Here is a 15,947-nt window from a genome sequence, read left to right as displayed (position 1 = left end):
GTATATTCATCTATGTTATAGAACCATGGAACATAGACACTATCTACTGTATATTAATCTATGTTATAGAACCATGGAACATAGACACTATCTACTGTATATTAATCTATGTTATAGAACCATGGAACATAGACACTATCTACTGTATATTAAATCTCTGCTAGAATGAACCATGGATCATATGGTAATATGATATGATAATATGGGAAACTGCATTTATAAAGCGCTTTACATTACAATGTAGTTCACATTCACCCACCGATGGCAGAGGAAAACATGCATGCTCATCGGGAGCTGTTAGGGGTTCAGAGAGTCTTGCTCAAGGACACTTCGACATGTAGCAGCCAGGAGGAGCCGGGAATTTAACCTGGAACCTTTGACGGCCGCTCTACACAAGTCTACTCACTTGACAGTCTCCAGGGCAGCAGACAGCTTCTTCAGAGCAGAGTCTCCTAAGTGGCTGAAGTTCAAGTCCAGCTGTTTCAGCTGGGAGGAGGGGTTGGAGGTCACAGCTGAAGCCAGAGAAGAACAGCCTTCCTCTGTGACTCCACAGCCTGACAACCTGCAGAGAAATACACATTTAACAAAGTGCTTTGTTGATGTTCAAGTAGAGATCCACACAGAGAGAACACACATTCTTTACCCCAGGATCTGCAGTCCACACTGTGGACTCTTCAGTAACGCAGAGAGCTGGAGCAGTTGTGATTCCTGCAGGGAGATGAAACTGAGGTCCAATTCTTTCAGATGGAGAAGATTAGAGCTGAGAGCTGAGAGCAGAACTTCAAATCCTGTCTGTGTGAAGGTACAGCCAGCAAGTCTGTAATTACACATGAAATATCTGGACTGAATATCACAGTTTTGGAGTAAAGACCCCAAGAGATGGAAAGAGAAGGCAGGGATAATGTGAAGTAAATCATCATAATCTTAATCTTCCAACATAGGAATTGTGTGTGTGTGTGTGTGTGTGTGTGTGTGTGTGTGTGTGTGTGTGTCAACATGACTACTGTACATACTGTAATCACTGTACCCCATCAGTTCACATAATGATAATCCCCTAGCAGCCATGATGGATCACATATTGTAGTTACTGTACCGTAGCATTGATAATGATAATCCCCTAGCAGCCATGATGGATCACATATTGTAGTTACTGTACCGTAGCATTGATAATGATAATCCCCTAGCAGCCATGATGGATCACATATTGTAGTTACTGTACCGTAGCATTGATAATGATAATCCCCTAGCAGCCATGATGGATCACATATTGTAGTTACTGTACCGTAGCATTGTGATGTGAGGGTGTGAACTAGACAACACAAACTCTGACCATATTATTATTCTAATCAGTGGGATACCATGATGTCAGCTTTATTAACACTCTTATTATTAAGAATCAAACTATAAATAATAAAACAGAACTAATGTAAATAATAATGTGACCTCAGTATCTCCAGATGACAGTTTGGACTCTTCAATGCAGCAGAGAGCAGGTCCATGGATGGATCCGTTATGTCATTATAACTGATGTCCAATTCTCTCAGATGTGAAGGATTAGAGCTGAGAGCTGAAGCCACAATCTCATATTCTGCCTTTTGGAGTTGACAGCCAACAAGTCTGTAAATGTAGATGATGTAAAATCAGTGATCATAAACACAGATTAGATCAAATTCATGTTCAATGAAATGAACTATAAAGTGTAATGTAAATGTACCAATGTGTAGTTGGTCAGATATTGACAGGTCATATAAGAACAGTCTAGTTGGTCAGATATTGACAGGTCATATAAGAACAGTAAAGTTGGTCAGATATTGACAGGTCATATAAGAACAGTAAAGTTGGTCAGATATTGACAGGTCATATAAGAACAGTCTAGATGGTCAGATATTGACAGGTCATATAAGAACAGTCTAGTTGGTCAGATATTGACAGGTCAGATAAGAACAGTCTAGTTGGTCAGATATTGACAGGTCATATAAGAACAGTCTAGTTGGTCAGATATTGACAGGTCATATAAGAACAGTCTAGTTGGTCAGATATTGACAGGTCATATAAGAACAGTCTAGGATGGTCAGATATTGACAGGTCATATAAGAACAGTCTAGTTCATGGGTGTCAAACTCAAGGCCCGCGGGCCAAATGTGGCCCGCCATGTCATTTAATGTGGCCCGCCTGCCTCAAGCAAAAAAAAAAAAAAAAAAAAGGTGGGTGTGTGTGGCTGGCTGGGTCTGAGCACTATGTGTGTGGCTTGCTGGCTGGCTGGGTCTGAGCACTATGCAGGCATGCAAACAGGCCCAAGGTGAAAAAGGTGACAGTGTGCGGGGCCAACGCTGTGCCGCGGGCAAAACCGCGGCGCAAATCTTTTAAGCGTTTATCGGTACTAAACCCACTTTGGGGGGGGGGGGGGGGGTGTCATGGGGGACAGTATATACTACACTGTACTGTACTAGCCCTCCTCCCGGCCTGTGTGTCTGTGTGTTAGGCTGTGCAACAGTGACACTTGGTGGTGAACAAATGCTATAACGCTATGTTTCGTGCTCGGACACAGCCAGGGACCCAGGGACACAGCCAGGGACAGACCCAGTGACACAGGGGCAGCCAGGGACAGACCCAGTGACACAGGGACAGCCAGGGACAGACCCAGTGACACAGGGACACAGCCAGGGACACATCCAGGGACAGACCCAGTGACACAGGGACAGCCAGGGACAGACCCAGTGACACAGGGACAGCCAGGGACAGACCCAGTGACACAGCCAGGGACACATCCAGGGACAGACCCAGTGACACAGGGACAGCCAGGGACAGACCCAGTGACACAGGGACAGCCAGGGACAGACCCAGTGACACAGGGACACAGCCAGGGACACAGCCAGGGACAGCCAGGGACAGACCCAGTGACACAGGGACACAGCCAGGGACAGACCCAGTGACACAGGGACAGCCAGGGACAGACCCAGTGACACAGGGACACAGCCAGGGACACAGCCAGGGACAGCCAGGGACAGACCCAGTGACACAGGGACACAGCCAGGGACAGACCCAGTGACACAGGGACAGCGAGGGACAGACCCAGTGACACAGGGACAGCCAGGGACAGACCCAGTGACACAGGGACACAGCCAGGGACACAGCCAGGGACAGACCCAGTGACACAGGGACACAGCCAGGGACACAGCCAGGGACAGCCAGGGACAGACCCAGTGACAGCCAGGGACAGACCTAGTGACACAGGGACAGCCAGGGACAGACCTAGTGACACAGGGACAGCCAGGGACAGACCCAATGACACAGTGACACAGCCAGGGACAGACCCAGTGACACAGGCACACAGCCAGGAACAGACCCAGTGACACAGGGACACCGCCAGGGACACAGGGACCCAGCCAGGGACAGACACAGGGACACATACTGTAGCTGTCTATAGTGTGGTTGAGTGGCTGCACCACTCAAAAATGACAGATGATTATTTACTAAATCAGTACAAATCTAGTCAGTATTGAGCAAGATGTTAACATTCATGTCCTGATAGTCATAGAACAATTAATTTACTCCAACAGGAGCACTAGCCCCTCGAGGAGCACTAGCCCCTCCTATATTCAGTAGATTTGTGTCCTAAATGCCATTGACAATGAATGAATTGTCATATATCGGCTATTTTTGTCCTACACAATCCTACACATTCATTGTCACAAAAATGACAATGAATGGATGATGTATGATGATAAGGGTCACTTCACACAGGTGTGATTTAAAGAAACACTTTTCACTCTTCACATCATGTAAAATAGAAAATTATATTCACTGGCAAAATAATGAATTATAATACAAATAAAATGTTTTGGGATGGTTTAGTCAACAGGGTCAGTTTACTTCATTATTTTAGCCTTAGTCAATTTAAGACATGTAGAGTAACATCCTCTCCTTATTCAACAGTTGAGCTGCATGTTTTCGTTTTTAATATATCCATTTAGTATAAGCCCTGGCACGCACGCACGCACGCGCACACACACACACACACACACACACACACACACACGCGCGCGCGTGCTTTATTTATTTACTCATACGCATGCATGCACACACACGAGCACACAGACAGACACACACACACACACACACACACACAGCGAGAGAAACTGACGCCGGCGCGTCCACACCACAGACAGTATAACGCAAAGTGCTAACGTTGCTAATGCTAACTGTAGCAGCTAAACTAATGGATCGACTGGCGAGTCACAGACTGTGTCAAAATTCATGCCGAGTCCACACAAACAGGTTTTTTTTCCGCGGAGCGACCAGCGGCTGCGCACATCATGCCGCCCAGATGCAAGCAGAAATATCGCTCAGAATCATTAGTGACTCACGAGAGTAGTCTGTCAGATAATTCTCCGGGCAGCGAGCTCGGGCTCCACAGACCCCCTCACCCCCCCCAAACATTTTTTTAACGGATTTGCATGAATCACACAGGTCCTATATTTGGGATAAAAACGGCGATTTTCGCCGAAAAGCTACACTTTTGCATGTCTGACTATGTGTGTGGCTTGCTGGCTGGCTGGGTCTGAGCACTATGTGTGTGGCTGGCTGGCTCTGAGCAGACGGAGCCGGTGTGTGTTGGGCTTGAGACATCGAGCGTGCGTCCGCAACTGGTTGTGGCCCCCATCAAGTGACCTTTTGACCAATGCGGCCCTCGCCCCAAATGAGTTTGACACCCCTGGTCTTGTTGGTCAGACATTGACAGGTCATATAAGAACAGTCTAGTTGGTCAGATATTGATAGGTCATATAAGAACAGTCTAGTTGGTCAGATATTGACAGGTCATATAAGAACAGTCTAGTTGGTCAGATATATACAGTTTTCTGAAAAAGCTGTGTTTCTATGTCAGTCGTTCTTCGATAAAAATAATATTTTTCAATAGCAGATAAAGCATAACATAATGCTAACACCAAAAGGGGTTTCCCGCCCAAAATGGTTTAATACTACAGTGTGTAACTTGCATTGATTGATCTATGAATGTTCTCTTTTTTTTTTTTTTGTTCTCTGTGAGTGTCAGTCAGTTCCATTTAGGCAAAACACACACACACACACACACACACACACACACACACACACACACACACACACACACACACGCACACACACACACACACACACACACACACACACACACACACACACACACACACACACACACACACTTTGAGACCCGATTATTATTATAGTAATTAGGTGTGATGGTAGATTGATTCTAACAGGTTTTCTATCCACATGACTACTAACCGAGCCTTTCTGCTGTTCCTCACAGCTGGGAGTAGTCTGTATTTCGACTGCCATAGTGCTGCTGCTGGCATCTTGTATTGGTGCAGGTCAAACTCCTCCAGAACCTCCTCTGACGTCAGCAGAATGAAGGCCAGAGCTGAACACTGGCTCTGAGACAGTTCTGTCTTTGATCTGTCCGCTGACTTCAGGTACTGTTGGATCTCCTGATGTACTGAGAGGTCGTTCATCTCCATCAGACAGTGGAAGATGTTGATGAATCTGTCAGGAGAGAGACTCGCATCTTCCATTTTCATCTCCTTCAGGTTGTTGATGACTCTCTGGATGCTCTCTGGACTGTTCTCTGTGTGACCCAGCAGGCCTCCTAACAGACTCTGGTTGGACTCCAGCGAGAGGCCATGAAGGAAGCGGACAAAGAGGTCCAGGTGGCCGTTCTTACTCTTCAGGGCTTTTTCGCTGGCTCTCTGCAGGAAGTCCTCCAAGGAACTGACATCATCTCCCAGGAATGTCTTCAGTACCTTCATGTTCTTCTGTGTGTCTTCTTCTTCTCCTCCTCCTCCTCCTCCTCCTCCTCCCAGGGATGTCTTCAGTACCTTCATGTTCTTCTGTGTGTCTTCTTCTCCTCCTCCTCCTCCTCCTCCTCCTCCCATACTCTTCAGGGATTCTTCAATGGCTCTCTGCAGGAAGACGTCGTCTCCTCCTCCTCCTCCTCCTCCTCCTATTTCCATGGCTCTCTGCAGGAAGTCGTACTTCAGGGATTCTGCGATGGCTCTCTGCAGGAAGACGTCGTCTCCTCCTCCTCCTCCTCCTCCTCCTCCTCCTCCTCCTCCTCCTCCTCCTCCTCCCAGGGATGTCTTCAGTACCTTCATGTTCTTCTGTGTGAAACAGTGCATCAGGTAGACTGCAGCCAGGAACTCCTGGATGCTCAGATGAACAAAGCTGTAGATCTTTCTCTGAGATTGAACGGTCTCTTCTTTGAAGACCTCTGTGCACACTCCCGAGTACAGCGCGGCGTGGTTCACATCGAGACCACACTCTTCCAGGTCTTCTTGGTAGAACGTGAGGCTGCCTTTCTTCAGATGTACAAACGCCAGCAGGCACAGCTGCAGAAGAACATCCCTGTCAGTCTCATCATACTTTGTCATCATCCTTTTTATCATGAGCGATATGAAGTGGCTGTACATCCCGGTCAGGTTCTTGGGCATCTGTCCTCTCTTGCCTGTCTTCACCAGGTCCTCCACAACGGTAGCGGTCATCCAACAGAAGACTGGGATGTGACACATGATGTGGATGCTCTTTGATGTCTTCACGTGTGAGATGATGGTGCTGGCCAGCTCCTCATCATCACTGAACATCTTCCTGAAGAACTCCTCCTTCTGGGGCTCTGTGAACCCTCGTATTTCTGTCACCATGTCAACGCATTCAGGAGGGATCTGATTGGCTGCTGCAGGTCTGGTGGTTATCCAGAAGAGAGCCGAGGGGAGCAGATTCCCCTTGAAGAGGTTCGTCAGCAGCAGGCCCACCGATGATGTCACCGTGACATCAGAGACGACGTCATTGTTGTCGAAGGCGTCAGAATCGACGTCAACGTTCTGGAATTTCAGCGGAAACCTGCTTTCATCGAGGCCATCGAAGATGAAGCCAACTTTCCAGGCAGCGAGCTCCTCTGCTGTGAGCTTCTCTAACGTTGGATGGAAAACATGGATCAGTGAGAGAAGACTGTGCTGCTTATCTCGGACCAAGTTCAGCTCCCGGAATGCGAAGAGAACCAGGAGATCTATATCTTGGTTCTCCAAACCTCTCGCCCAGTCCAGAGCGAACTTACGCACGGAGAATGTCTTTCCGATGCCAGCGATGCCATTGGTCAGAACTCTGCTGCTGGGTGTGTCTCTGCCAGGGAGGACGGTCTTAAAGATGGAACGGCACTTGATTAGGACGTCATAGAGGGTCTTCATGCTGGAGGCGGTCTCAAGCTGCCACACCTCATGTTGCTGATTAACCCCTTCACTCACTCCCGCTGATAGGTGGAGGTCTGTGTAGATGTTGGAGAGGGAGGGATGTTCAGTGACGAATGTCACATGTTCAAGACCGTCCAAAGTGACCCTATAGACCTTTAAATACCCCGGCAGACGGACATCTGATATGAGGAGACAATTAATACATGTTAAACATTATGCTTCATTTACAACTTTACATTGAACAATCCATAGCATTAAAACTACAAAGTAAACTAAAAGTAAAACAAATGAGAAAATTGGCTAAAATAAACAACATTGGATCGTTTTTTTTGTCTAAATGTATGTGTTTATCGTCAGTATTTGTATTTGGACAATGAGACAGGAATACAACGAGTATATTTAATCTGATGAGTCTGCTGCTATTTAAACATTTCATTCATTGAAATAAAAATTTGGTGTAAAATGTGTCCAGTCTTACTGTGTCCAGGTGTGGTTCTGAATTTCTTCTGTCCAGGTGTGTTTCTGAATGTCTCTCTGTGGAGATGAAGACAATAGAATATATACATATAGATGAAGACAATAGAATATATACATATAGATGAAGACAATAGAATATATACATATAGATACATATGTATCCAACAGTTAATTGGCGGTGGCAACACTGCTAGTGAGTCTCTCGGCCGATCTGATAAACCTTTTCCTGCTGAAGCTAAAAGTAATTCTAATGGCAGTGGTAATTTGCGTGAGCCAGACAACAAGGTGTGCAATTACTGTCATAAACGGGGCCATTGGAAGTCTGAATGTTTTAGGTTGAATGGAAACCCCAGGACTCATAATTTTGCAGGACATTCGCAACCAAAAGGGGCTGGCGCAGCCGCTCCACGTCCGGTGTCCACTTGTGCTACACCAAATTGCGGCCCAAATAGGGACACGTCAGTTGCAGCACTGGAATCTTACCGCCCGTTCATCATGAAAGGCTCTGTGGCTTTGCTGCAAAATGGAAAAGAAGTGCCAGTAACTACTTTGAGGGACACAGGTGCTTTTGACTCATTTATTCAGGCTGGTGTTCTCCCTTTAACTCAGGATTCTGACACGGGTGACAAGGTGCCTATCCGTGGCATAGATATGAATATTCTGTGGGTTCCCTTGCATAACGTTTTGCTCAAATGTGAATTATTCCAGGGGGAAGCGAAGCTTGCTGTGCGCCCAGCGCTGCCGATCCCAGGGGTGACGGTGATTCTGGGAAACGACCTGGTTGGTGCTCGGGTGTGGGCAACAGTTCCTCCACCGGCAGTGGTGACGTCTATTCCTTTGCTAACTGGGGGGATGGATAAAAGTGAACGTGACTTTCCGGAGGTTTTCTCAGCATGTGCGGTGACACGTGCAATGGCTAAGTTAAAGGGGAACTCTGAGGCAAAAGAATCAGTTAAGTCTAAGTCTGTATCAGATGCATACACTGTTTGTATGCATCTGACTGCGCACAGTGCTGTGTGTGTGTGTAATAAAGACGGTGTGTATGCATCTGACTGCGCACAGTGTGTGTGTGTGTGTGTGTAATAAAGACGGTGTGTATGCATCTGACTGCGCACAGTGTGTGTGTGTGTGTGTGTGTGTGTAATAAAGACGGTGTGTATGCATCTGACTGCGCACAGTGCTGTGTGTGTGTAATAAAGACTGTGTGTATGCATCTGACTGCGCACAGTGTGTGTTTGTGTGTGTGTGTAATAAAGACTGTGTGTATGCATCTGACTGCGCACAGTGTGTGTGTGTGTGTGTGTGTGTGTAATAAAGACGGTGTGTATGCATCTGACTGCGCACAGTGTGTGTGTGTGTGTGTGTGTGTGTGTGTGTGTGTAATAAAGACTGTGTGTATGCATCTGACTGCGCACAGTGTGTGTGTGTGTGTGTGTAATAAAGACTGTGTGTATGCATCTGACTGCGCACAGTGTGTGTGTGTGTGTGTAATAAAGACGGTGTGTATGCATCTGACTGCGCACAGTGCTGTGTGTGTGTGTGTAATAAAGACTGTGTGTATGCATCTGACTGCGCACAGTGCTGTGCAGTGTGCTTTGTAGTGTGCACAGCGTGTTATACTCATAGACTGTAAAAAATATGGACAAAGCGTTCCGCGGGTCTAACATGAACGTAAAATGAAGCCTGTCAGTCCTTGCAATGGAAGTCGCCATCTTTCTAGATCCGTTTGGGCCCAGCTGGCCCATTGGCTGGCCCAGACAACGAGGCGGGACTTCCCCCCTTCTTCTCCGTTGGTTTTTATTTTGACTCGAGTGGGTGGGGAATCCCTATCATAGACTGTAACGGCAGCCACGCCCCTCAGAACATACACGACTTTATGGTCATTTTTTTAATTAATGGGACCATAATTTTCCAAAAAGAATATTATGAATATTAGAAATGAGACTTTAAACTAGTGACTGGAAGAAGAAAGTATTCATGACCATGTTTATTAAGGTAATACAGTCTAGGTGAAGTTGGGCCCAAATACATGGACTTCTATGGGGCTATGGGTTTTTCTGGGTCCAATGACAGCGCCACAACAGGCCATTATATGAACTTTCATTTCCTTAGTGGCTTCACAAAATATCTGTCTGACTGCCCCCCTGGTTATACTATAGCTATATTTATTAATCAACGTAGTTACTGAACATGTGAGGGTACTATACCCTAGGGGACACGGGGAGAACATGTGAGGGTACTATACCCTAGGGGACACGGGGAGAACATGTGAGGGTACTATACCCTAGGGGACACGGGGAGAACATGTGAGGGTACTATACCCTAGGGGACACGGGGAGAACATGTGAGGGTACTATACCCTAGGGGACACGGGGAGAACATGTGAGGGTACTATACCCTAGGGGACACGGGGAGAACATGTGAGGGTACTATACCCTAGGGGACACGGGGAGAACATGTGAGGGTACTATACCCTAGGGGACACGGGGAGAACATGTGAGGGTACCTACCCTAGGGGACACGGGGAGAACATGTGAGGGTACTATACCCTAGTAGTTACTGAACATGTGAGGGTACTATACCCTAGGGCGGTGTTTCCCAACCTGTGTTTCCCAACATGTGAGGGTACTATACCCTAGGGCGGTGTTTCCCAACCTGTGTTTCCCAACATGTGAGGGTACTATACCCTAGGGCGGTGTTTCCCAACCTGTGTTTCCCAACATGTGAGGGTACTATACCCTAGGGCGGTGTTTCCCAACCTGTGTTTCCCAACATGTGAGGGTACTATACCCTAGGGCGGTGTTTCCCAACCTGTGTTTCCCAACATGTGAGGGTACTATACCCTAGGGCGGTGTTTCCCAACCTGTGTTTCCCAACATGTGAGGGTACTATACCCTAGGGGACACGAGGAGAACATGTGAGGGTACTATACCCTAGGGCTAGGGACACGAGGAGAACATGTGAGGGTACTATACCCTAGGGCTAGGGACACGAGGAGAACATGTGAGGGTACTATACCCTAGGGCGGTGTTTCCCAACCTGTGTTTCCCAACATGTGAGGGTACTATACCCTAGGGCGGTGTTTCCCAACCTGTGTTTCCCAACATGTGAGGGTACTATACCCTAGGGCGGTGTTTCCCAACCTGTGTTTCCCAACCTGTGAGGGTACTATACCCTAGGGCGGTGTTTCCCAACCTGTGTTTCCCAACATGTGAGGGTACTATACCCTAGGGCGGTGTTTCCCAACCTGTGTTTCCCAACATGTGAGGGTACTATACCCTAGGGCGGTGTTTCCCAACCTGTGTTTCCCAACATGTGAGGGTACTATACCCTAGGGCGGTGTTTCCCAACCTGTGTTTCCCAACATGTGAGGGTACTATACCCTAGGGCGGTGTTTCCCAACCTGTGTTTCCCAACATGTGAGGGTACTATACCCTAGGGCGGTGTTTCCCAACCTGTGTTTCCCAACATGTGAGGGTACTATACCCTAGGGCGGTGTTTCCCAACCTGTGTTTCCCAACATGTGAGGGTACTATACCCTAGGGCGGTGTTTCCCAACCTGTGTTTCCCAACATGTGAGGGTACTATACCCTAGGGCGGTGTTTCCCAACCTGTGTTTCCCAACATGTGAGGGTACTATACCCTAGGGCGGTGTTTCCCAACCTGTGTTTCCCAACATGTGAGGGTACTATACCCTAGGGCGGTGTTTCCCAACCTGTGTTTCCCAACATGTGAGGGTACTATACCCTAGGGCGGTGTTTCCCAACCTGTGTTTCCCAACCGGAGCTTTGGTGCTCCGTTTGATGTGTCCAGGTGTTCCTCCTGATAACCCTGATTTGACCCAAATTATCACTATCCCTGCCCCGAAATAGCTACTGAGCTGCAGGCTTCATATTGTTGCGTCGACAACCTAATCAGACGTGCGACGACAACAACAACAACGGCGGAACAATAGACTCTAACGACCATCGGCCATAGGAATGTTAAAGGAACGTTAATGCTAATCGCCATAACCTGTACTCGCCGGTGCTACTTATTGCTTTCACTCCCAGCCTCAACCATGAAGCACGGGCGTTAGCGCGATAATAAAATGCGATGCCACTAACCTTGATGGATAAAGTTATGTATATTATTGTTATGTATGTATGTATATGCATATCTTTTATTTTCTCTGGACTTGTTAACCCATCTAGTCTTTCAAGCACCAAACTGCACCAAACTGCAAATGTGTCCATATTTGTATATTGTTTTTGTATTTAATGTTTTGGTATGTGTATAACTGTGTCCTTTGTTCCACAACATGCCTGAGCTGAGCTGTCTGTTTTTGTTTGTTTGTTTTGTTTTTCCTGTCTTGTCTTTGTCATAAAATGTGAAAATCAATAAAAATATTATTGAAAAAAAAAAGAAAAAAAGATTATTGCAAATTTGCAACTCTTTGTATATTGGCATCGACCAGGCGTCACTCAGGTGTTTACAGCTAGTGCAGAACACAGCTGCCTGCCTTCTCACCGGCACTATAAAATATGTTATAGTGTAATAGTGTATATTGTATAGTGTTACAGTGTCATAGTGTTGTATATATTTATAGGAGGGTTGACATACTGTGAATCAGGAGGTCCAGGTTCGTTACTGAAGTCAGGAGGATTTCCTTTAGACCAGTCACTCTTCACAGACAGAAGGCTGGGAGTTGGAGACTCTGCTCTGTGGTGGACACTTCTGGAATCATACAGACAGAAATACCAATACATAAACAACAGAGACAGTGAATAATACTACTAGAAATAATACTAAGTAAATAACATACAGTAATTAGCATAACAGTAGCTTGTATTCCATGTAGTACAAACGGTGCAATGGAATGATTTGCCCAAGCAGATAAAGACAAGTGCCTCAGTATTGAGAAGGCGTTTTTAGAATGGGTTAAAGGTGTCTGTTGAATTGAGCAATTGTAACAGTTATCTCCTTAACACATTCCGACCAGGATTACTGCATGTTTATGTGAGGGTACCTACCCTAGGGGAAACGGGGAGAACATACAAACTCCACACAGAAAGGCCCTTTCGTCAACCCCGCCTCGGGTATGGGCACTGATGACGCAGAGGAGAGAACACGCCCCCAGCGCCCACAGCGGGAATCGAACCCAGGATCTTCTAGCTGTGAGGCGACAACACTACAGACTGTGCCACTGTCCCCCCTCTTGGTTTTATTTTTGATAAAGATTTTAAACTTAATAAACAAATCAGCTCCGTCGTTAAAACTCTCTTCTTCCAATCATCGCCACGGTCAAATCCTACCTTCCCCTAAAAACAGCTGGAGATGGTTATCCATGCTTTGATTTCATCAAGAATAGATTATTGCATAGAGCTTGGTCGATTCAGCTAAGAACCATACACCGATTACAGATCTCACCTAGCCTTCGCCATAAAATGAATCCTACTCTATCTCCGCTCTGTCTTAAGTGTAAAACTGAAGAGGGAAATTATATTGACTGTATATGGTCATGTCATAAGATTAAACGATACCGGTTGGGTATCGTGCAGCAGTTGAATGAGATCTTTAATATGGAGTTTGAACCCGACCCTGTGTTTGATTCTTGGGCTGCCCGATGAAAAGATTGTTAACAAGTTCCATACACGTCTGTTTAATCTCTTAATTTATGCTGCTAGGAAAAATATTCTGTTGTCTTGGATTAACGAGAAACCACCAACAAAAAAAGATTGGAACAAAATAATCATGCAGTGCATGCCGTTGGAATTCCTAACCTGCCTGCTACGCTCCACCACAGATACCTTCTATAAATATGGGACCCATATTTGAGATTTGTTGGCCCTCAGTTAGCTACCACCTTGACCATAGGGTTCCTGGACAGAAGCGATGCCACTAACCTTGATGGACAAAGTTATGTATATTATTGTTATGTATGTATGTATGTATATCTTTTATTTTCTTTAATTTTCTCTGGAGTCGTTAACCCATCTAGACTTTCAAGCACCAAACTGCAAATGTGTCCATATTTGTATATTATTTTTGTATTTAATGTTTTGGTATGTGTATAACTGTGTCCTTTGTTCCACAACATGCCTGAGCTGAGCTGTCTGTTTTTGTTAGTTTGTTTTGTTTTTCTTGTCTTGTCTTTGTCATTGTCATAAAATGTGAAAATCAATAAAAATATTATTGAAAAAAAAAAGAATAAAGATTATTGCAACTCTTTGTATATTGGCATCGACCAGGCGTCACTCAGGTGTTTACAGCTAGTGCAGAACACAGCTGCCCGCCTTCTCACCGGCACTATAACATATGTTATAGTTTATATTGTATAGTGTTATAGTGTTATAGTGTTGTATATATTTATAGGAGGGTTGACATACTGTGAATCAGGAGGTTCAGGTTCGTTACTGAAGTCAGGAGGATTTCCTTTAGACCAGTCACTCTTCACAGACAGAAGGCTGGGAGTTGGAGACTCTGCTCTGTGGTGGACACTTCTGGAATCATACAGACAGAAATAACAATACATAAACAACAGAGACCGTGAATAATACTACTAGAAATAATACTAAGTAAATAACAGACAGTAATTAGCATAACAATAGCTTGTATTCCATGTAGTACAAACGGTGCAATGGAATGATTTGCCCAAGGAGATAAAGACAAGTGCCTCTCTAAACACTTAAAACTTAGGTCAGGATTGAGAAGGCGTTTTTAGAATCCTGAATGGGTCTGTTGAATTGAGTAATTGTAACAGTTATCTCCTTAACACATTCTGACCAGGATTACTGCATGTTTTTGTGAGGGTACCTACCCTAGGGGACATAGGGAGAACATGTGAGGGTACCTACCCTAGGGGACACGGGGAGAACATGTGAGGGTACTATACCCTAGGGGACACGGGGAGAACATGTTAGGGTACTATACCCTAGGGGACACGGGGAGAACATGTGAGGGTACCTACCCTAGGGGACAACATGTGAGGGTACCTACCCTAGGGGACACGGGGAGAACATGTGAGGGTACTATACCCTAGGGGACACGGGGAAAACATGTGAGGGTACCTACCCTAGGGGGCACGGGAGAACATGTGAGGGTACCTACCCTAGGGTACACGGGGAGAACATGTGGGGGTACTATACCCTAGGGGACACAGGGAGAACATGTTAGGGTACTATACCCTATAGGGACACGGGGAGAACATGTGAGGGTACCTACCCTAGGGGACACGGGGAGAACATGTAAGGGTACTATACCCTAGGGGAAACGGGGAGAACATACAAACTCCACACAGAAAGGCCGTTTCGCCAACCCCGCCTCGGGTATGGGCTCTGGTGACGCAGAGGAGAGAACACGCCCCCAGCACCCAAAGCGGGAATCGAACCCAGGACCTTCTAGCTGTGAGGCGACAACACTACCGGCTGTACCACTGTCCCCCCTCTTGGTTTTATTTTTTATATAGATTTTAAACTTAATAAACAAATCAGCTCCGTCGTTAAAACTCTCTTCTTCCAATCATCGCCACGGTCAAATCCTACCTCCCCCTAAAAACAGCTGGAGATGGTTATCCATGCTTTGATTTCATCAAGAATAGATTATTGCAACTCTTTATATATTGGCATCGACCAGGCGTCACTCAGGCGTTTACAGCTAGTGCAGAACACAGCTGCCCGCCTTCTCACCGTCACTATAAAATATGTTATAGTGTAAATTGTATAGTGTTATAGTGTTGTATATATTTATAGGAGGGTTGACATACTGTGAATCAGGAGGTCCAGGTTCGTTACTGAAGTCAGGAGGATTTCCTTTAGACCAGTCACTCTTCACAGACAGAAGGCTGGGAGTTGGAGACTCTGCTCTGTGGTGGACACTTCTGGAATCATACAGACAGAAATAACAATACATAAACAACAGAGACCGTGAACAATACTACTAGAAATAATACTAAGTAAATAACAGGACAGTCTGCTAAATGCCTAAATTGTAAATTGTAACAGACAGTAATTAGCATAACAGTAGCTTGTATTCCATGTAGTACAAACGGTGCAATGGAATGATTTGCCCAAGGAGATAAAGACAAGTGCCTCTCTAAACACTTAAAACTTAGGTCAGGATTGAGAAGGCGTTTTTAGAATCCTGAATGGGTCTGTTGAATTGAGCAATTGTAACAGTTTTCTCCTGAACACATTCCTACCAGGATTACTTCATGCTTTTGTGAGGGTACCCTATGGGACACGGGGAGAACATGTG

General features: G+C 45.9%; 1 protein-coding gene across 1 annotated transcript in view; it reads right to left on the bottom strand.

The window, feature by feature from the left end:
* LOC308311027 (NACHT, LRR and PYD domains-containing protein 3-like) overlaps window positions 1-15,602 on the bottom strand; it is a gene marked incomplete at its 5' end in the record, with an annotated part of 20,865 nt that extends 5,263 nt beyond the window's left edge. Inside the window, 9 exons of the mRNA XM_080757524.1 lie at window positions 407-562; window positions 644-817; window positions 1,444-1,617; window positions 5,281-5,795; window positions 6,141-7,414; window positions 7,714-7,769; window positions 12,315-12,428; window positions 14,081-14,194; window positions 15,457-15,602. Coding sequence (XP_080613650.1) covers window positions 407-562; window positions 644-817; window positions 1,444-1,617; window positions 5,281-5,795; window positions 6,141-7,414; window positions 7,714-7,769; window positions 12,315-12,428; window positions 14,081-14,194; window positions 15,457-15,602 — 2,723 coding nt within the window. The remainder of the gene's footprint in view (window positions 1-406; window positions 563-643; window positions 818-1,443; window positions 1,618-5,280; window positions 5,796-6,140; window positions 7,415-7,713; window positions 7,770-12,314; window positions 12,429-14,080; window positions 14,195-15,456) is intronic.
* Window positions 15,603-15,947: the final 345 nt, after the last annotated feature.

This window comes from Protomyctophum bolini (assembly GCF_963924005.1).
Source record: "Protomyctophum bolini genome assembly, chromosome: 23".
NCBI classification, from domain to species: Eukaryota; Metazoa; Chordata; class Actinopteri; order Myctophiformes; family Myctophidae; genus Protomyctophum; species Protomyctophum bolini.
Note: the sequence above shows the minus strand (reverse complement) of the source record. Positions and strands in the feature narration are given on the sequence as shown.